At 44.0% G+C, this 22,233-nt stretch overlaps 2 protein-coding genes across 6 annotated transcripts in view; one reads left to right on the top strand and one right to left on the bottom strand.

The window, feature by feature from the left end:
- Rprd1a (regulation of nuclear pre-mRNA domain containing 1A) overlaps positions 1–6,950 on the top strand; it is a 46,212-nt gene extending 39,262 nt beyond the window's left edge. Inside the window, exons 7-9 of one of the 4 annotated variants that reach the window (XR_007832480.1) lie at positions 3,514–3,709; positions 6,233–6,301; positions 6,485–6,950. Coding sequence is in view for 3 of the 4 variants with exons in the window: in XM_051163692.1 (XP_051019649.1) it covers positions 3,514–3,663 (150 nt within the window). In the remaining variant the exon portion in view is untranslated. Of the gene's footprint in view, positions 1–3,513; positions 3,933–4,012; positions 6,386–6,484 lie in introns of those variants that run through there. The other 3 variants (XM_051163692.1, XM_051163691.1, XM_051163690.1) reach the window with 3 other exon arrangements.
- Positions 6,951–10,553: 3,603 nt separating this feature from the next.
- Positions 10,554–17,203, bottom strand: C20H18orf21 (chromosome 20 C18orf21 homolog). Of its 2 annotated transcripts, XM_051163352.1 has the most exons (5): positions 17,048–17,203; positions 16,941–16,963; positions 14,642–14,841; positions 12,031–12,230; positions 10,554–10,853 (listed from the first exon to the last, which is right to left on the bottom strand). In XM_051163352.1, exons 1-5 carry the CDS (start codon positions 17,122–17,124, stop codon positions 10,700–10,702), a joined length of 654 nt encoding a protein of 217 aa, XP_051019309.1. In that variant the 5' UTR covers positions 17,125–17,203; the 3' UTR covers positions 10,554–10,699. The 2 variants fall into 2 exon arrangements, with proteins under 2 accessions (XP_051019309.1, XP_051019310.1); XM_051163353.1 differs by lacking the exon at positions 12,031–12,230.
- Between the last annotated feature and the right edge of the window lie 5,030 nt (positions 17,204–22,233).

The raw sequence follows: 22,233 nt of genomic DNA, 5'->3' as shown, positions 1-22,233 counted from the left end.
GGAGTAGGCAGTATTAGTGGCTGTATTTGGTCAAGAGAGTGTTCATGAAGTCTTGTGGAATGGTCAGTATACAGTAAACATTGGCCACAGAGGAAAACTTTCAGTTTGAAGTCCCAACTCATTTGGCAGTGCTTAAAAGGCTGATCACATCACCTAAGGGACCAGTTCCACCACGAACACCTTGGTGCTAGGCTTGAGCCCAGGCATTCAGGCAGGTTCTGCCTCTGAGCTAACCCTGAACCTAACTCAGTGATGAAGTATCACAAGAGGAGGGTCCTGCTGTCAAAGGTGACAGACATCTTAGTGCATGGGTGGAAGGATGGTCAGAGAAATGTTCTAGACAGTGAAACAGCTCTATAACACATGGGTAAGTTTTTCTTTCTTTTTTTTTTTTTTTTTTTTTTTTTTTTTTTTCCCTTTTTATTTTCCTGTGGTCCTAGCATTTAGTAGCTGAATCATCTTTCAGTCCCCAACCCTTTGTTTGTTTGAGATGGTATCTATGCAGCTTTGCCTAATCTGGAACTTTCTGCATAGACCAGGCTGGCCTCAAAATCTGAGAGAGCCAACTGCTTCTGTCTCAATGCTGGGATTAAACATAGTATACCACCACACCTGGCTTTTGGGTAAAAATTAAAGATGGAAGACATCGGGGTTGGAGAGATTAAGAACACTGGGTGCTCTTCCATGCTTCCAGAGTTAAATTCCCAGCAGCTGCATGGTGGCTCATAACCATCTATAATGAGATCCGGTGCCCTCTTCTGGTATGCAGGCAAACATGTAGGCAGAACGCTATACATAGTAAATAAATAAGTCTTTAAAAAAGGAGGAGGGAGCACAGGTTAAACCAGTGCAAATGAGCTTTGTATGAAGCTGGAATCGTAAAGCCTGTAAGCTTAAGAGTTGTTGAGCAGACTGGTGGAGACATGAAAGACTGAGGTTACAAGGAGTTCCCATGCTACAGGCTGTCTGAGAAGTGTCAGTTCTGTTCATCTTACTGTTTGTTGAAACCTAAATTACACGTATTTTGCTTAAGTTTTATTTCTTACAGTGGATTTTTTAAAAGTGAGTATGCTAACTAAGCGTAGATAAATGAAGTAAATAGTGGTATGCTTGGCTTTTGATAAAAGATACAAAGGATGCCACAGCCAAAGTTTGACAGATAGTAAATTAAAGTTAGGGAGAAATGTTGCCTCGGCTTCTGGAAAAGCCCGTATCCTTTCAAAACTAAATATAATCTCTATGCACATACTTGTGTGCCATTTTGCACGTGTGGAGGTCAGTACAGTTTGTGGGACTAAGGTTAAAGAGTAATGGCACAAGGAAAAGAAACAAGCTGGTTATCCTAATAGGTAGAGAATTATTTTCTATTTTGATTGAAAAAATTCTTAAATACTCAGGGCTGTACATCCCCAGAATTCTAAATACAAAAATGTCAGCATTATTGCTCCTGTCCAGTTCTTTCATTTGGTTTCACACACAGATCCTATTTCAAGCATATACTCTAGTCTATAGTGTTGTGTAGTGTTGTGTCATACTTCAAATTAATTTGTTTATTTGAGACAGGATCCATCTTTGTAGCTCTGGTTGGCCTAGAACTCACCTGTGTACACTAATTGTATATTCCAGATTGGTCTTGAATTCACAGACATCTACCTGCTACCATCTCCTTTGAGCCTAGGCTACAGAGTAACATAATCTCAGAAACAGCAAGATGCTCTGTTCATTGTATATCTCCCTTCAAACACACTGTTTTACCTGTTGCTGAAGAGTGAACCCAGGGCTTTGCACATTCTAGGCAAACACTGTATTACTGAGGTACACCCTTCCTCTCCACAAAATTAATGTTTAGACTGTAGAGTTAAACCAAAGAAGCCTATTCCCCTGCTTTTAAGTTGTGCATTCAAGCTACTGTGGTGAGATGTGCCTTTGGCATTCTAAGACCGTGTCCCTGGCAGGTGTATGAAAGTAAGAAGGGAGTCGGCCCTTGAGATTGTAGAGCCTTTGAAGTGTCTGTCAATGGACCTTGTTGGCATCAGAATTGGTAAAGGCAAGGATGTTTATTACCTCATTTTTTGGCCATCCATGTGCTTTGCAACTAATGTGCCCACTTCTTTGTTTCAGACTCTTTGTTCTCTCTTTTCCTTAGAGCTTCCAGGTATACTAATCTGAAAAAGCCTTCTGCCCTGCCAGGGTAATTCTACTTTTAAAGAAGAGGCTTAGAAATATGAAGACTCTTTCTGGTTGATAGCATTTTAGGCATTAAAAATGTAGGGAAGTAGCTCACAATTCTAGTTGTGTGGCTGCATCATTTGGGAGGCTTACAAAATTCACATGGTCTGGACCCTTTTCCAGATATTCTCAGATACTGATGTGTAATGGTGGGGCTAATAGGTCTCTTAAACAAACAGACAATAACACTCCCTCCCCCTAAAAAAAAAAAAAAAAAAAAAAAAACCTGATTATTCTCCTTAGAAATCCCTAAGAGGATACAGATGTGCAGCCAACACTGAGGCACACTGAAGAAGGGTTCTGGGTGCCCACTTTTTGCTCCCCTTCAGGCCTCATCTCAGTTGGCTAAAGGGTTATGGGAGACTTTCATATGCTCTCCTGGGGAGGATGTAATGGAGCATCTGAGCATTCATTATAGAGTGAGAAATACGTACTACAGACAGTGGGCTCTTCCTGATAAGCCAAAGCTGATCTTGATTGACTTTTTGTCTTTCATTCCTTGGGTTACCAATTGCCAGCCTTTTAAAACCTGTTTTTGTGCTTTTGGTGCCTAGTGTATTGATCTGTATTTCCCATTTGAAGTTAATACAAAAAGAAATTGCATACCATAACAAATGTTGCAAGTTGCATTGAAGTGGGGCTGTCAGAATTTCAAAATGTATATAACAGTTAGGATATAGTCATGACCTTAATTTTAAGGCAGTAATAAATGGAAATAGTAAAAGATTCTTAGGCCTGAGACTGTAGCTCCATTAATAGATTGCTTGCCTAGTGTACACAGAACCCCACATTCCATTTCCAACACCACATCTGGGTGTGCTGAGGTGTGGCTGTCATCCCAGTACTCAGGAGGTTGAAGCAACAGGATCAGAGTTGCAAGGTCATCCTCACATACATAGAATTCAAGGCCAGCCTCAGTTCCATGGAACCATCTCAAACGTGCCACCACCAGTGAAAATACAATGTATTATGAAGCTTTGTATTGGAGACAAAGTCTGGGTTGCTGATAATGCAGTGATTTATTGCCAGCAATCACAGAAAACACCGAAACTTCAGCTTAAGTTTAAGAACACATACAAAGTGGGTCTCATCATGCTGTTTTTATGCATGGATATTGTGTACTTTGATTCAGCCTCTCTACTACTTCTGTAGCCCTTTTGACTAAAACTGGAATAATCATTTATTTGCCATTAGCTGAGTACTATAAATTTCCTTCAGAGAATCAGCAGGAAGCTAGATTGCCTTTTCAACGTGAAAACTAACAAGGGTGGTTTTTTGTTACAGGAGTACAAGCGCAAGTTAGCGAGAGTTTCCTTGGTGCGCAAAGAACTCAGAGCCCGGATCCAGAGCCTGCCAGATTTATCTCGATTGCCCAATGTTACTGGCAGTCACATGCACCTGCCCTTTGCTGGAGACATCTACAGTGAAGATTGATGGCCAGTGTCCTCCAGGGCCAGGACTTTGCCAGACATGGAGACAGGTTAGGTGACTAGTCCTGTAGAGTTATTTTTGTACATTGTTGAGAGAATGGTACTAACACAAGACATGACAAGGATTATAAAATGGTTTAAAATGTTGGTTTGTTACTATTTTACTAGTGAGTTAACATGACTTAGTTAAAACCAAGCAATGATTTCTGTGTGTTAATGAGCTTAAAGATAATGATTATTTTCAGAAGATCTTTTTGTAAGTTTGTTTTTTTTTAATCCAAGGCCTTGTGAGAAATTCCATGTTTCTATTTCTTCATGTATTTTCAATTATTTTTCTTTATTTTTTTTTCCAGTATCTAATCACTGTACACTGTCTAATTCCTAATGAGAAGAACTGATAAGGAGCTGGTGTGAGACTGTACTGTGGTGTCATTAGGACTTGATTATAGAAGAGACTTTAAGTGTTTCAGCTTCACCTTTACCCTTGCCACCAAATACTGGCTCTGTGTGTCCTCATGTCTGCGTTTTAACACTAGACATGGATGCCACGTGGAGGGTCACACTAAAGCTGAGAGAACACTTCCCTGGCACATAGTAATTCCATCCTAAATGCCAGTCCAGAATAAAAGGCCTGTTAAATGGAGATTCCCTTGATTGAACTATTTAGAACGAAGTGGTTTAATGCTTTAAGAATGTTGTATGTTTTGATGCCCTACCAAGGGGATAGCTCCAGCTCTAAAGCTGACTGTTTCTGTCCGGTCAGTCTTTTTACATCATTGATCCCGATAATAGAACACCAGCTGTGGGGAGTAAAGGAAACATCAGACAGTGACATGCTTGATACCTCATCCATGGAACATAACCAATAGCGCTTAGCTCGAGGAGCTCAAGAACTCAGTATCCATAATGTTCAGTTAAGTAGCCTGGAACATTGTATTTCCTTAAAGTTTGAATGACTGTGTATTTGGGAACTAAGCAATGCTATACTACAGGGTAGATGTGGTGAGTTTTATATTTGTATGTTTACAGATGTAAATACAGAGCAGGTGTCCCTTTACCTTTACTTGACCCCGTGTGTTAGAGCAGCTGCATGCTCTTCAGTTCTCTTTAAGTTAATTGTGAACCTGCAGGTTTGTATTTGATAACAACGGGGAGTGGATGTATTTTCCTCCTTTATTGCTTTGCATTTGTCATTGTAATCAGAGTCCAACTAAATAGTTAATAGAACACCTTTTAAATTTCACAGGCAAATTATACTCACTTCTGAATGGCGTCACTGTTTCTTTCCCAGTATTAGAGGTTATAGTTGAAGTGAATTTACTTGGGAAGTAACAACAGGTAATTCATCTTTAGTAGCCAGTAGATTGGGAAATAGTGCTTTTAACAATCTGACCTCTCTCCAAAACAGAATTGTATGAGTAGCATCATCCCATGCCCTGCATGTCCTGTCTCCCAGTGATTTAGACAACTTTTGGGAGTTAGGACACATTTCTTCACAGAACCTATTGCAGTCTCTGTGCATACCGCTGAAGCTCATCTGGGAGCCAAATCCACTAGACCACGGTGCACTTAACTTGTAACATGGCTGAGGAGTGGATAGCTCATGGCACATCCTGAGGTGCATTTGTCTGTCACAGTAAGGGGTTTGTATACAGCAGCCAGACCCTCACACCGGGGTGGGGGTGTCTGCCAGTGCTGCTGTCTTTTCCCTAGGTGTAGGGATGGAAGAAAAGAGTCAGCAGAGGAGGGTGGACACATGCACATTACACACCCTGAGTATGCCTGTTCTGAAAGTGTGCCAAGTAAGTTAGTTTTTGTTGTTGTTGATGTTTTTGAAAGCAAAACTTTGGGTATTAGCTCATTTTCAGTATCTTGAACTTATTTATGATTTGCTGACATGGTGATTTAATCCATCTAAAATAGACACTTTTCCATTTAAAACTAATTTATAAATGGTATACTCTTGAAAAGATACAAAATCTTGTAGAAGTTTGCTGAAATATTTTCACCATGAAGACAGACTTACTCTTTTGATGCCAGTGCTGATCTAAATATTTATGATAAAATGTATTATTTTTTTAAAGAGCTTGATGAGATCTGTGATAAATGCTAGTTCTCAAAACCAGAGTCCCACAAACCTCAAGTTGTTGGTTAGCTCACTACCTGAACACAAACTGTACAGTTTGTCTTAGAAGTTCTCAGCCTTACAGCAGTTAACCTGGTTAGCATTAGGAGAGTGTCTTCCTAAAGGAAGACTAAGCTTTCTCAGTGGGTGGAAGTTGGGGAGGCAGAGGCAGGAAGATTTCTGTGAGTTTGAGGCCAGACTGTTCTATAGAGTGAGATTGATGCCATTAGAGTTACATGTGAGACCCTGCCTTAAGAAAAGAGAAAATGGGCTTAGGTGAAGGGTGTAAAATACCAAATTCTAAATCATGCACATTTTCTCTATCATATGCCTGAGGCAGTTATGAGTGTGAGAGCAGCCTGGCCTGGTCCTCAGGGGAAAGCGTGTCACATTTGTAGCAAGATCCTGTGCTGTGAATGGACACCATTCCTCTTTTCTCCACAAACAGTGCAGAGAGCTGTCGGAGTGGCAATTTGAGCAGATTCCCCGGGGCTCCCTCTGCTCCTGCAACACTACAGTAAGTAAAACCACAGGGGGAGCTGGGAGCCTGGAAATGAGCTGTGCGAGCTTTCCCTGAGGAAAATCATCTCACCTGCAGCTGTTGTGATAACTCGTTACAGCATTCTGAATCAGGGTTTTTCTATAAGAAATCCTTTAGAATCAACAAGAGCTAGGATGATTCAGCCATTATGATTTTCAGAGTTCAAAGAATGTTGTCCACTGTCACTGTTGTGACCAGCTTCACGGTGTGTGGTTCAGGAACTGGTCTGAGAAGTCTGAAGAGAAGGACAGTGCCTGGGAGGTAGGAGGGCCTTCCTGAATTCCCACTCAGAAATCGACAGGATGTGAAGTAACTCGAAGCCCCTATATTGCTTTACTAGCTGTTAGGAGTTACTCCCAAAGATGAGCCTTGCTTCTCGTTCTGCTATGAAAAGCTTTTAACAGTGTGAATTCAGTTCTTCTCTGTACAGAAAGGGAACATTGGGTTAACTAATGGGTTTATTTATATAGAGCATTTGTTGCCAGCCACAGTCTGAGGTGGCAGCACATGGGAAGAGGATTCTCCCTGTCTTTTACAAACCCTTTTCTTTGGCTGTATCTGATGACAGTGTAAGATCTTAATAAAGTTTTATGTTCTTTTTTGAAGAGTCTTTGTGCTATTTTTGTGAATCCAATTCATTGGGTAAAGGACAAGAAGGAATGGGACTAAGGGGGGGGGGGGTGTTGGCAAAGCCCTGGAAGGAGTCTGAAGCAGAAACTACAGAAAGGGATTTATTTGGCCAATGGTCCAGACTTGTAGGGTTATCATATCATCAAGGGCACTTATTAAGCTGCAGACGGCTGAGCACCAACTTGATTCTTGTCTCAAACATTGAAGCAGGGGCTGGAGAAATAGCTTGTGGCTAAGAGCCCTTGCTGTAGAAACACAAGGGCCTGAGTTTGATTCCCAACACCTGCATAAAAAGTGGGGCACGGCTACACGTGCCAGTATTGGGGTGGAGACAGCCAGATTGCAGGAACCCTGGCCAGCCAGGCTAGCCAAAATAGCTTCAGGTCAGTGGGAGACCATATCTCAAGACAGTGAGGCCAAGAGGAAGAGGAAGAAACCCAACCTCCTCGCCTAGCCTCTGCTTGTGCACATACACCACACACACACACACACGCACACACACACGCACGCACACACGCACGCACGCTACTTACTATTTAAGTAATTATGGGTAATAATGAAGTACAGGCTTTATAGTTCACTACATAGTTGGTTCCTTCCTCGGGGGAAGAGAATAGATGTTTGTTACATGCCCAGCACTGGCCAACTGCTTTTAGGTGGACAGATCCCCTTGGTACCTGAAGTTTCCTTGTGACACCCTGAATTATTTGTGTGTGATGCTAGGGATGTGAGTAGTGCTAGCTAAACTCCAGATTGGCTAGAGTTAGTTTGATAATACTCAGTTGCGGCTGGAAATGTAGTTCTGGGGTAGAATGCTTGTAAATAAACAGAAGGTCCTGCTTAGATCTGATAGGCATATAGCCACGCCCAGTAAATCTTTCTGGACCAAACTATTAGATTACTCGCAATGCTATTTATGCTGTGTAGTTTCACTATATTCACTATACTGTCTTAAATAGGGGGATTGGGTTTTGGTTGTTTTCAGATTTGAGCTGCAGCTCTTCATCTTGTTTGAGCTGGAATTTGGGGGTCGTAGGACCTCAGATGAGCTTCATGACCAGTTCATATCTGTTGGACGTGGATGCTCAAGTTAGCAGCAAATGTCACCGACGCTTAGCATTTCTGTTAGAGCTGCTAGTCTGAATGCTGTGACTAGGAAGACATACTGCAGTTGTCAGCCCCTGCCTCTTTACATTAATGGGACAGAACAATTAGAGTTGTAGCACAATTTTAAATCACTAGTATAAGACAATGTCTTTTCCAATAGATCTCATTTCCTATGAACCTATATGAAAGCTAACCTGTAGTGACTGAGCTTATTGGCTCAGCAGCATGCACTCTTAGTGACTGTTGTCTGAACCAGCACTTTAGTAGTATGGTGTGGTGCTGGAGTTACACCATTTGCACATAGTGCATACTAACAGGCATACCACTTAGTAACACTTGAAAGAAATGCTTCACAACTTAGGTAAAGTATTTTCATTATGAACTTTTCCAATACATTTATGTATATTAGTGTTTTTTCTCCTTGTAATCTCATCTGCAACTGAAGTTCCAGGTGGCTGTGAGCCACCATGTAGGTGCTGGCAAACCTTGGTCTCCTGCAAGAGCAACAAGTGCGCTTCATCACTATACTGTCTCTCCAGGCCTCATGTGGTTGTGCGCAGACATCATGTGGGAGGATATATGCACCTATCACAGCGCGTGTATGGAGGTCAGAGGACAGCTCGCAGAGGCTGTTCCTCTCCTTCCACCACGTAGGTCCTTAGAACTAAACTCAGGGTGTCAGGTCTGTTGGGAGGTGCTTTCACTCACTGGACATCCAGCCCTCTCGAGTAGTTAATTATAACATCTTAACAGTCAGTGAGATAATCACTTTTTCAAATAAACCAGTGCAACAGGCATGCAATTTTAGTTTTAGAAGTTACTCTTAGTCATATATGAAATAAAACATTTATGAGGTCCTTTTTTGGCACTTAATGAGGCCTTGAGTACTCCCATTCTTGTTTTGTCATTTCAGAAACTTTGTTTATAAAGCTGTAGGCATTATCAGCCAGAACTTGTTAAACATACTGACTTTTCCCCCACTTATTTTAATTACTGCCTGATCCCAGCCCCCTCCCTCATCTCCCAGTCCCACCCTCAAGCCCTCTACCCCCATTCTTCCCTTTCTTCTCAAAGAGGGAGAGGCCCCCAAGAGGTACCAACTCACTCCAGCACCTCCAGTCACAGCAGGACTGAGCGCATCTCCTCCCACTGAGGCCTGGCATGGTAGCCATTAGGGTAAAGAGATCCAAAAGCAGGCAGAAGAATTGGAGACATCCCCTACTCCTGATGACCAAGCTGCACATCTGCTATGTTAGGGGTATTGTTTGATTTTTTTTTTTTTTTTTTCCCCTTTGCTTTCTGCCTTCATTCTGATGGTGCACCCTGTGGACAGATAGTGTGACACATTATGCTGGAAATCTGGCTTTTGAAACTTTGGAAGTTTTTTTTTTTTTTTAATGTGCTCCCTCCCCCCTTTTTGTATCCTGCTGAATGAAATCTCTAGAACTCCCTCTGGCAAGTACACTTTCATTAGAAAAGGATAAATTGAAGCATTTCTTCAGTAATTGAAGAAGTGTTGGGACTTTTTAAAGTCTTCTTGAGAAGACGTTTTATCCTATGATCGCCAACAACCAGCAAAACTAATGCTCAGAATTTTACCATTCATAGTTTTTTTTTTGAGACTAGAAACAATGCATTGAACTCCCCAGTTACTCCTATTGTCTCAACTCCCACCATGTTCCCTGTAGAAGGATCACGTGTCCCATCTGCCCTTCCCATGTTTTCATAAGCAAACAGTATGGCTGGCAGTAGCATCAGCTAAGTGGAGCTAGAACAGAACGAATGTTTCTTTACTATCTGTTGGGTGAAAGGCATGATGGGTTGCTCAATTTCAAGATGGTGCCAATCAATCTCTAATGACCTATGGAGGCGTATGATGTCTAAAACACGCTTTATAATCCATGCTCCATTCTCTGCAATTCATGATACAGTTATGAGAGGCTCAGTAGTGACACAGTAGACTCTGCAGACACAAAAGGAAAGCCTGGCCTGGCTCATCCCTGCTGCAGTGCTTAGACTAGTTAGCCTAATTCTTAGTGTTGTACGGTGCTTGCCTAGCATGTGTTTAATCTCCAGCATGGGCATGGAGGAGGCAGGTATTTATTTTTGCTTTCAAAATGTTATGCATGACTGAAGAAATACACGCTTCTTTTTCTGTATTAAGAATAGTTTTTGATACATAGAAGAAACTTTTATGAGTGAAGATCTTTCTGTTTCCTTCTGAAATGACAAACTGCAGTAAATGCTACCATTCAATATCCCCTGTACCTTTATCATAAAAACTGCCATAGTTTTTAAAATCCTTTATTACATTTATTCATCCTCTATGTGGAGGGTGGGGCACTCTGGTGAGGTCAGAGAACATGTGAGTGGGTTCTTTCTGCCTTGTGGGTTCTGGAGATTGAGTATAGGTTGTCATGCCTGACAACAACAGAACTTTTACCCTTGTACATGTCTCTGGCGTCGTCATTTGGTTTCTGATGTTCATATTCACTGTTTAATGAGACACTTTCCCATAAGTGCTGAAGGATGCCAAGAACAGCTTGCTTTTGGACCTAATTGTCATGTGCTCAGACCCCAAAGTGAGGACAGAAGCTGTTAACCACACTAGACAGCTCTTGTTTTCAAAAGCCACTCTCACAGGGAAGATAAGAAGTGCCTGAAGTCCAGCTTTGGGCTCTTCTCAGATGCGCTCTGACTGAGCAGCGTTTTTAGTTGAGAGAAGTGTTTCTTTCTTTTGCTCCCGTTCCTTGAGGAGCAAATGGGTGTTGACTGTCCAGACGCCGGTGTTCTGAAATGAGAGACTACTTGTCAGTCACACTGCCATGTCCCTCCTGCTAAGAGATCTGCTCCTAACATCTCCTACTTTGTCCACCACTCTGCATTACAGCTCTGTATGGACACTGGCTGTCCTCTTCCTAGAACTCTCATTAACAACAACAAAAACCTCATGGAACATCCGATTCTGGCACCATTTAGGTGCGTTAGATGGCTCTAGAAGCGCCTGTGTATGATACCTGAAAGATAAACCTAGAGGTAAAATGTTATCAAGGTGACTTTACACCTGATGTTAACATTCAAGGCAATTCTAAGTGAGATCTTTATGGCTTCCCGGTAAGGCTGGCAGTACCACAGGACAGGCACCAGTCTACTAGGTCTATATTCTGGTGCTTCTGGCTAGTGCCAGGTGCATGCACCCACAGAATAAGCCATTCACCATCTGGTATGAGCTTTCATGTGGGTACTGGGGGTTCTGAACTCAGGTCTTTGTGTTTACACAGCATGGACTACCTTTTCCCCAGTACCCCTAAAAGCAACTAAATTGTCTTAAATACACCAATTTTTCTTTTATCCGTATTTACACAAAAAGGTGAAAATTTCTGCTGAATATTTATACCAAATACTGACCAAAATCAATAGTATACAGAAAACTGGACTTGACATTTAACCCAGTACCATAAACTTCAAGCGTAGTTTAAAATCTTAACCATTAAACAGAATAATCCATCACATATTTACTCCATGCCACAGAGTCCGGGTTAAAGGCAGCTGACAGAGCTGCACTTTAGCCAGGTCTTTATCAGTTCACTACCCCTAGTCCTGACAAGGTCACTGAGGACCTGGCCCAGCATAGCAGCAGTAGGAACAAGAACAGAAACTGGCACAAAGACTACAGTGCAGAAGCTCCCAATCCCTCTTGCCGTTTCAGGTAACAATGTATAAAGGGCATTTTGTTCAGAGTTTAGAAATAGGAAAGAGGGAAGATTTGGTAGTTGTCTATAGATGGATGCCAGGTGCTGCAGAGACTGCATAGGAGCCATATGCACTGACATAAAGTGGAGGATCAGAAATACCAGACAACCAAAGGGCATGGAAGAAAATGTGCTGCAGCCTGTAATACAGGGGCACTCACGAGTGCACATTAAACAGATACTACATACTTGACAGTAGCTGACAAAGTACAGTACCTGATAACTGAGGAGGGGCTCTTGCCTTTGGAACCGGACATATTTTGAGAGAGGTTTGTAAAGCCTGGAGCCTTTCTCTTTGGTGTCTTGGGGTTGGCTTTGCTTGTAGCAGTGGCAGCATTGCTCTTCATTGCTGACAGAAAGCTTCTACTCTTACCATGGTGTTTCACTGTCCTGTTGCATGTTCTACAGGTAATCAGCTACCACAAAAAGAAGTTGGTCCCGTAAATTCTCTGGTAAAGTAACACAATAAACCACAGGTTTCCCCAATTCCTATGTCAGTATGAAAGAGACCAGTTAGCATAGAGGAGTCAGACATGACACCTTAAAAACAACAAAATTGCCAATAAAAGTATTGGCTAAGCATTTATATTTAAATACTTTAACAAGAGCCGATGGGGTGGGGAGACCATGAGACCCTAATCCTACACAAAGAACTATAGGCAAGTAAAGAATGGAAAGTACGAGAAATAGGTCTTCCTCAGGGAAGAGCACACCAATTGGCTCTCCAATGATAAATGGATAGCCCTAAAAACATATACACGTAGCCACATACAGACCGAGCAGGTTATATTTAGGAATATACACATATATGCAAATAAATATATGCATTTAACAAACAAAGAAAAAGGCCACGAATTTGAAAGAGGAATGACGGTAATAGGAGGTCTGGAGGGAGGAGAGGGAAGAGGAAATGATGTAATCCTATTATGAGCTCAAAAATAATATTTAAAAAGATAATGATCTCTACTCAGTATGAAACTGGTTTGTGTGGGAACTGGGGATGGGAGAGTATACACTAACATTTGGATGTTCTCTGTACAGCAGCAGAGATGAACTATTTTCTAGTTGGTGAACTTTAGTTCTTTCCCCACCAAAACATGGCAGATCACTGGCATTTTAAGTAGCACCTTTGAATCTATGGTGACTCTGTAAATGCTGGTGTGACTAATAAAACCTTTCAGTTCCCGTCAATATTTATTTTTAGGTGTATGGATATCTGCCTGAAGGAATATATGTGCACCATGTGCATGCTGGTACCTTTGAAGAGGCCAGAAGAGGGAACAGACTGTTGGTTATGAGAATGGCTGCCAGGAACCAAACAAGCAGCAAGTGCTTTTAGCTGCTGAGTCATCTCCCCAGGCCCAGCAGTATGCATTATTAAGACAAAGTCCACTTAGTAGCTAAAGGCCTTTTCTGCCTAGCTCATTCAGACTTCAACCCCAGCAGAATGTAAACTAGTTAGCTGAAGTACTCAGACTGCAAACAGACAAAAGGGCAAAAGAAGATCTGTGTGGTGGGTGGGATGAGAATGGCCCACAGAGACTCATATGCTTAAACACTTGGTTCCCTGTTGGTATAACTGGGAAGGATTAGGCTATGGCCTTGTTGGAGGAGGTTTGTCATTAAGGGTAGGCTTTGAGTTTTCAAAAGAAGGTAACTTCTCCCAGTGTCTCTCTACCTCAAGGTTGTGGATCAAGATGTGAGTCCTCACCTGTTCCTTCTCCTGGCCGTCATGGACAGTAAGCCTGCTTAAACGCTTTTGTAAGATGCCTTGGTCATGGTGTTTATCACATCAATAGAAAAGTAACTACAGCAGTTTGTATAAAGGCCAGCTGCCTTACAGCTTTTAGAATAGGGATCAATCAGCTAAACATCCCCTGAACCTGCTTTACAGAGCGTAAACTTCTGCAAAGTAAAACATTCCAACACTTATCTTCCTCTAGGAACATGCCCCAAATACGGTGCGCTGATGTTTCCTGTGGCAGAAGGCTCATAGTTGATATTAGCCTAGGCTACATAGCCAGACCCTATCTCAGTGTCTGCATACACTTGAGAAAGCTGATAATGTTCACACAGAGCATGCAAGATACAACATATATCTGATATTGGCCTCCATCCCTTGAAAATCTTTGTTTTATTCCATTGTATACCCAGATGCTAAGTACTTTGATGGGTTGACAAGACAAGAACTACACACTGACACTGGGGCCTCACACATGCGCTATCAGTCACTGAAGAAGTGACTGATCTGTGAATTACACTGGTAAACACAAGGATTCCCCAAACCGAAAAGACTGCTCAGCAGTGACTTGAGAGCAATCCTGGGTTTTTAGGCAATTATCAAAAGTAAAAACGAGCTGGGTGGTAGTGGCGCACACCTTTAATCCCAGCACTTGGGAGGCAGAGGCAGGCAAATCTCTGTTAAGTTTGAGGACAGCCTGGTCGACAAAGTGAGTCCAGGACAGCCAAGGCTACACAGAGAAACCCTATCTAGAAAAACCAAAGATAAATATTTTTAAAAATTAATACAAAAATAAAAACGAACTAGCCAGGGTAGTAACGCATGCCTTTGATCCTAGTACTTGGAGGCAGAGACAGGCTCACCTCAGTTTGAGGCCAGCCTGGTCTACAAAGCAGTTCTAGAACAGCCAGAGCTACACAGAGAAGCCCCGTCTCAAAATCAACTACAGCCTTGGTGACTCACTGTCACAAACATCATGCGTGTGCTCTGACAGTCCAGATGCACTGCCACAACTCTGTTCTGGCCAGGCCAGGGGAAGAGGACAAAAGGATAGCATATTCTTATGTACTAGAACTGCAGCCTTACCAGCACACTTGCAGAGTCCTTGTACTTTCTCAACAGTTTTGCTTCCTTAAAACTGAGTACATGATTTCCTGCTTCTCGATTAAGAAGTTTCTGTATCTTAGGTGTCAATTTGGCTTTGGGTTTGAGGCGCACTCTAGAGTTATTCAGAACCAACAATTGGAAGCAGTATGGACATGTTTCTTGAAAAGTGCTGTTTTCCTCTATAATTAAATAAATAAAATTCACAGTTTAGCAAGTCAGGATATTTTGTTACCCCTAACAACTGGTATCATAAATGAGAAAAAGAAAACCATACTGATGATACCAGCATAGTCTTTTGAAGCAAACTCCAGATAATAAAAGCAAACTGGCAATAATGTACTTTAAAGAATTCTCTAATACCTCCTCCCCCATCCACTCCTTCAGCAACATATAGGCAGGTTGCTGGCCTTTATTCCTTTGCGGATTTGTTGCTTAGATATTAACACATTTACAGCAAAGTCAATTGCACAAGGATTTTTCTTTCCCTCCCTTCTTCCTTTGACAATTAATACAAACAGCACTTTTTTTTTTTTTTTTTCGGTACAAAAACAAGGAGAACCAGATGACATACAACATAGATGCTGGTGCAGGGGGCAGGACTAAGGAAGGGGATCAAAGGCTGGTAGGGTTACTGCAATTTAAAGAAGTATGCTAGGGAAGGCTTCATCAAATGACATTTGCAGAGAGAAATGACAGCAGGCAGCAAATAGTGTTCCAGGCACCATAAGGCATCTGCAAAAGCTCTAGAACACAACAGCAAGCAGGTCTGGTATGGCTGGAGCTGAATGAACAAGCTGGAAGTATGTTAGAGCGGTTATGTGCCATGATGGCTTAGAAAGAGACTTCAGAAAGCCAGGCCTGGTGGCACACACCTGTAATCCCAGCACCTGGGGAGGCAGAGGCAAGCAGATCTCCATGAGTTCAAGGCTAGCCTGAATGCCTCCAGTAGTTAACAGTAATCCAGGAGGGAAGCACTAATTGTCTGGACCAGGTTGCAAGTAATGGATGTAAGAGTGGGTCAACTGGGAGGTTATTTTAAAGCCAATGAGATTGGCTGGCACAAGGAGAGGTATTGTTAGGGCGTCAAGAATGCCTCCAAGGTAAGGACAGCATCACTGTTTACTGAGATGGGAACTAGTCATTAAAAAAAAAAAAAAAAAAAAAAAAAAAAAAAAAAAAGCCCAGAAGATAGTGTAGAATCTGGAAAAGAGATCTAGGCTGGAGTTAGGAAGGTCTTAGTATATTGTAGCTTGCCCCCACCCACAAACTGAGTTCTGGGACACCACACTATTCCATTCTTGGATCATTAGGAGAGCCAGCAAAGAACACTGAGCTACAGAAGGGCAGGTGGAAACGACTCTTCAAACCCTGACCAACTGGAGCGCTATCTTCTGAAACTCATCTAGTAGACGGATAGAATCTATTCCCAAAAGTTTTCTCTGACCTCTAGACATTAACTCTCTTGGGCACACAAACACATAAAAAGTTTATGTGGGGTAGAGAGATGGTTCCGCAGTTGAGACGGCTGGCTGCTCCTCCATAAAACCCAGGTTCGGTTTCCAGCACCCACTTTGCACAGCTCACACTTACCTGTACCTCAAGTTTGATCTCTTTTGGTCACTAGGCTCCCAAGTGATGCAGATCACTTGGGCAACATACATATAATAAAATTTAAAAATAAAATGGATCACGGAGCTCAGGAGATGGGTCCAAGGTTTGCATTTGCTTCTCTTGCAGAAGACTTGGTTTAATTCCCAGAACCTACATGTGGGCGTACAACAGGCTGTAAATGCAGTTCGGGGGGGGGGGGTGTCCCACACCCTCTTAACGGTTTCCCAGGCACTAGGCATGCACGAGGTGCCCAGGCATACACGCAGGCAAAGCACCAAAACACATTTAAAAATTAAAAACGACAATCAGTGTGTCAAACGCCAAGGGTTAAGACATTAAACTTTTGTTGTTGTTGTTTGTTTGCTTTTCTCTGTGTAGCCTTGGCTGTCCTGGACTCACATTGTAGACCAGGCTGGCCTCGAACTCACAGAAATCTACCTGTCTCTGCCTGCCGAGTGCTGGCATTACAGGCGTGCTCCACCCTACTTTCCATACCGCCCTGACCGGGCCCGATCTCGTCTGATCTCGGAAGCTAAGCAGGGTCGGGCCTGGGTTAGTAGTTGGATGGGGAACTCAATTTTTAAAAAATGAGACAAGTCGATCGGCCTTCTCCTTTGGACCTCTGGGGTGAGAAGGGCGGAAGCCACCGCAGCCGGCGTTCTCCTACCGTGTGACGAACTGTAGGCCCAGCTGCAAAAGAGAACAGGGCGTGAGGCCGGGGCAGCGTCGCCGCCCTCCCCCTGGCCGCCTGCCCTCCCTCCGCCCCTCTCTTACAGGAGGTAGCGGGCCTGGCCCGGGCAGCTTTCCACCAGACCCCGAGCAGCCGCTTCGATGTAGTACTTTTGCCGCATTGCTAGTGCTTACAGTCGCCGAAACTACGCGAAACAACGCGACGCCGGAAGTCGGCTTTCTTAGTGTAACCATCGTAGGCCTCCGTACTCTCCCTCCGGAAACACGCCTTCGCGACTCAGGAGTTCCGGTCTCACGCGAGTCGCGTCTGGAATCATCTCTCTTGAGACTTGGAGCCCAGTCCACAGCCCCATGCCACCCCCAGTACCAAAATCCAGATCGAGCTGGCGCAGTGACGCACACCTGTAATCCCAGCGCTGGGGCAGGCATAGAAAGGCGGATCTCCGTGAGTTTGAGGCCAGCCTGGTCTACAAAGCCAGTCCAGGAGAGCTAAGGCTACACAAAGAAACCCTGTCTCGAAAAATTATATGTATCCAGATCGAAGTTCTTGTACCCAGAATGGTTACAGGCTCCAGAGTCCAGGGCTCCACCAGCCTCACTGACGTGCTCCCTGTCTTCTAACCATTAAAGATTTTCTCGGTAACTTAACAAGGTTAATCAATTAACTATCATCCAGGTAGTTTTGCTTTTCTAGTTTGCTTAATTAAAAAAAAAAGTATTTATTATATGAACGAATGCTTTGCTTGCATGTATGTATGTGTTTCCCTTGCTTGCAGTGCCTGGGGAAACTGAGAAGGTATCCGATATCTTGAAACTGGAGTTACAGCCGTGAGCTGCCATGTGGGTGCTGGGAATCAACCTGCATCCTCTGCAAGGACAGTGTTTGTAGACCAGGCTGGCCTTGAACTCTAAGAGATCCGGCCACCTCTGCCTCCCAAGTACTGGGATCAAAAGGCGTAGGTCACACAGCTGCCAGGCTCAATCAGCGTTCTTAAATTCTAATCCACCAAGTGCTCTTAATGAGCTGTCTCCAGCTCCAGCTTGATTTATTTCATGCACCTTTTTTTTTTTAATGAATGCTCCTTACTTATTTAATTAAATCTATCTATCTTTCTTTCTTTCTTTCTTTCTTTCTTTCTTTCTTTCTTTCTTTCTTTCTTTCTTTCTTTCTTGTTGTTGTTAATCTTCTACATAGCTCTGGCTGTCCTGTAACTCACTATGTAGACCAGGCTGGCTTCCAACTCACAGAGATCACCTGCGTCAGCCACCCAAATGTTGGAATTAAAGGTGTTTGCCACACCCGGCACTCACCACCTCCTCCTCCTTCTTTGTTTTTCGAGACAGAGTTTCTCTGTGTAGCCTTGACCATCCTGGACTTGCTTTGTAGACCAGGCTAGCCTCGAACTCACAGCGACCCACCTGCTTCTGCTGCCGGAGTGCTGGGATTACAGGCATGTGCCATCACTGCCCAGCTGTGAGCATTTTTTTTTTTTCCTTAAGTGTAAAGTAGAGCATCTGATTTTTTTTTTTTTCAAGATCAGTAAATTATGTAGAGCCTTTTCCCGTCGCCCCTGGTCTTTCCTCATTTGAAATGCAATAGGGAACAATTTGTAACGGGAATGACTACCAACTGCTTTCCTTTTCTTTGGGGTGGAGGAGGAGATTTTGTGACAGGTTTTTCTGTGTTGCCCTGGCTGTCCTGGAACTCACTCTGTAGACCAGGCTGACCTCAAACTCCGGGATCCACATGTTTCTACCCTCCAAGTGCCTGGATTAAAGGCATGGGCAACCACACCCTGGCCCTGGTGCTTTTCTTAACACACTAACAAGTATTGCTAGCTCACTAATCCTTATGACACCAGAGCACAAATGCAGTGCTGCTTCATCTTAAAGAAATGTGAAAGCCGGGCATGGTGGCGCACATCTTTAATCCCAACACTTGGGAGGCAGAGGCAGGCAGATCGCTGTGAGTTCAAGGCCAGACTGGTCTACAAAGTAAGTATAGGTCAGCCAAGGCTACACAGAGAAACCCTGTCTTGAAAAAACCAAAAAAGAAATAAGTGTGGGGTTTTTTTGCTTTTGTTTTTTTTGGGTTTTGCTGTTGTTGTTTGTTTGAGGTTGAGACACACCATGTCATCCAAGATAACCTTAAACTCACTATCCTTGATCTTACCTTGTTGCCACAGCCTGCTGGGTCCTGAGATGACATGTGTGAGCCCCCACAGCACATCTGTTTCCAAACCCTTTGACCTTTTTCACCAACCCATAAAGCAGAAAAGAAGGGAAAACACACTTCCTCTGCCTTCTAACACATAGTTGTTCGTCTGCCTCTGTCTGTCCTCTGAGCACCACCCTCCTGTATTCACATGCCGATAGTCCTACATGGAAGCTCAGTCTACTCCCACCCTCGAATCCTGAGCCCCACTCCAGCTTCCTCTTTCCACCGCTTGCCACTGCTCTGCCTCCAGCTCAACAGCTCCCTCCAGGAGCCACCAACCACGGCTCTGTACCACTAGGCCTCAGAGAGTTATCTCACAAGTGGTGAGTTCAGGAAAAGATAAAATCAAAATATGGCTTCTCCCGAAATTTTCTTGATTCTCTGGCCAAAAAAAAAAAAAAAGTCAGAAGGGAGCTCTAGTTTTTTTTTGTCCCCCCTCTCTCTCCCCCTTTGCTTTGTTTTGTTTGTTTGTTTTTCAAAATAGAGTTTCTCTGTAGCCCTGGCTGTCCTGGAACTCAGATTGTAGGCTGAGAGTTCAAAAACATGTGTAACCACGGGTCCAGGGGATCCAGTATTCTCCATGGACTCCTTGGGCACCAGGCATACATGAAGTGCACAGACAAACAAAACACTGCTGCAAAATAAATAAATAAATAAATCTTTAAAATAAAATAAGGTAAGGAAGTGACTCTAAAGCCTAAAATGAGTTTCCTTGTCTCAATGTGGTATATAAAATGAACCACAGTACAAGAAAATAAACTGCTAAAGGCAGTGCTCGGGTTCAAAACCTATTTTGGAGAGAGAAGACCACCAAGCTGAGCGGCCAGCGGGAAAGCAAACCTTTCTGCATGCAGTTCCCCACAGTCACCAGAAGAGGGAAAACTAGTTTAGTTTAGCGTGGATCCCCGAGCGGCGCAAATTCTCTCACTAAAGAGAAACACCGGAGAGCACTGGAGAGACCCTGGTCTGTGGGCGGGTAAACTGGCGTGGAGGAGTCACTCGGATTTCACAGGTCCGTGCACAGACTCTCTGCAGCGCCTTTCGAACGAATAGCGAGGGACAATTTGTTTGGGACGCCCTGCTGACTGCCCAGCCCTGGACTCCTTTGCTGCCGCCGCGGAAAACATTCTCTCGATCCGGTGGACCCGGGAGGCGACTCCAAGTGCAATCTAGGGAGCTCAAGCCTCAGTCCTAGTGCAATCCTGGGGGCGCAAGCCCAGGTCCTAGTGCAATCCTTGGGGGCCCGAGTTCCAGTGTGAGTGCAAACCAGGTAAGCATCCTCTGGGGTCCGGGCGCGATCCCAGCGAGAATCCTCCTTGGCTTGAGCGCGATCCTGGCGAGCCCGCGCCAGCTGCACCGTGCATCCTCGCAGTCCAGTCCATGCGCCCCAAATCTTGGCCAGGGCCGCATGGAGAGAACTGAGCAATTGGAGTGGAGAAGAATCTGGGCTGCGGGCCTGGGCACAGATTGCGGAAAGGATCTTCTACCGAGGGGGTGCAGTATGAACGGTAAAAATAGTCACGCTAGTAAACGGGTCGGTTAGGGACTGGAGAACGGCTATTTTATTAGAATGGGCATGAAGAATTACGTCGAGGACCGGCTGGGCTGTAGTGAGCGGTGGCAGAACCTGGGTCAGTGAGCTACGGAAAGAGAGAAACGGACTTGATCCAGGAACGTTTTCAGACACAGTGGGTGGAAGCAGAAACTGACTTGAGAGACTGCACACGGGAAGCAAAGAAAACACGCACCGGGGTGGGAGGTTAGATCAGGGAACAGTCTGCAAGCAACGGGCTAGATCAGCAGCTCCCCGGTGCGGACCAGGGGAGCGAGAGTGCGCGGGGTCCTGAATCCACCTGTTAATCACTGTTGCTTTAAGCTGGCTCTCCCGGCCCGCGTAGTAGAAGCCCCGGAGCGCAGGCAACAGGTTTGCTGGGGCTGGACCTAAAGGGAAGATGCGAAGCTCTACCAGGTTTGGAGGTTGGCTGCCAGGTGCTGTGTTTTTTCCGTGCTCTGAAGAGTTTCTATTAAACAAAGAAATCATTAGTGTTAAAAATTAGATTTCAGGACCCAGAGGTCTTGCCAAAACAGCGCAATGAATAATTTGTTTACGCGAAGTCTCAGTAATGCAGTGTGCGGCAGCCATACCTCTCTAATGATATTTAAATATATTCAGAAAGGCCCGATTTGTTTTAAGATAGCTAAGTGCTCTTTGAAAATAGATGGGGGGGGGGCCATAAAATATTTCAATAACTCGAAATATATGCGAAAGTTTTACCAAACTTGACAGACACACACACAAAAATGAGTAAAATAATAGCAGCGCCAAGTTCAGCTACTTTAAAAGAAATTTATTCTGCTAAACAGGCTTCCTCCCTTTGCGTCTGCGCTCGAGGGGAGGGGCTGCTTGTCATGGCAGACACTTTCTCTCTCATCTGCAATACCCAGCTTGCTTCCCTTGCTTGACTTGACAGTTGTGGTGGTCCCCTGTGCACACCTGCACATGTTTGCTTGCCTATTGTGCGGATCTGGAAGAAGTCAAGTTACTCAGATGGTGGCAGTAGAGGTCAGTGATGAGAGGGGCTTGTTGACAGTGAGAAAGCGGGGGGGGGGGGGGGGGGGGGGGCGATGGGGGGGGAGGGAGGTGGGAATGTGGCTTTGAACCTTCCGTGCTGCTTCCTCCTAAATGGTGCCATGCCTGGAGCCTTCACTGAAGCTCTGTTGTGGTCGAAGGGCCGGAAGGGAGGTCTCTCCTCAAGCGCTGTGAGTATGGAAGTGTAAAGGAGCTGCCTTGCATCTTCTCCTGTAACCCCAGAATTCCCCAAACTTCAGGCAAACCTTTAGCTTGGAATGTGTTTTACTGTAATGAAAGTTCACAGTCAGGATATGCTCTGGTTCTGATTGTGAACTTTCATTACAGTAAAACACATTCCAAGCTAAACACAGTAAAGCACGTTCCATGCATGTGTGTGTGTGTGTGTATGTATGTATGTATGTATGTATGTATGTATGTATACACTCATGTAGCCCTGGCTGGCCTTGAACTTGCCATGTA

This window comes from Acomys russatus, chromosome 20 (genome assembly GCF_903995435.1).
Source record: "Acomys russatus chromosome 20, mAcoRus1.1, whole genome shotgun sequence".
Taxonomy (NCBI): domain Eukaryota; kingdom Metazoa; phylum Chordata; class Mammalia; order Rodentia; family Muridae; genus Acomys; species Acomys russatus.
This window is presented reverse-complemented; position numbering and strand designations above follow the sequence as displayed.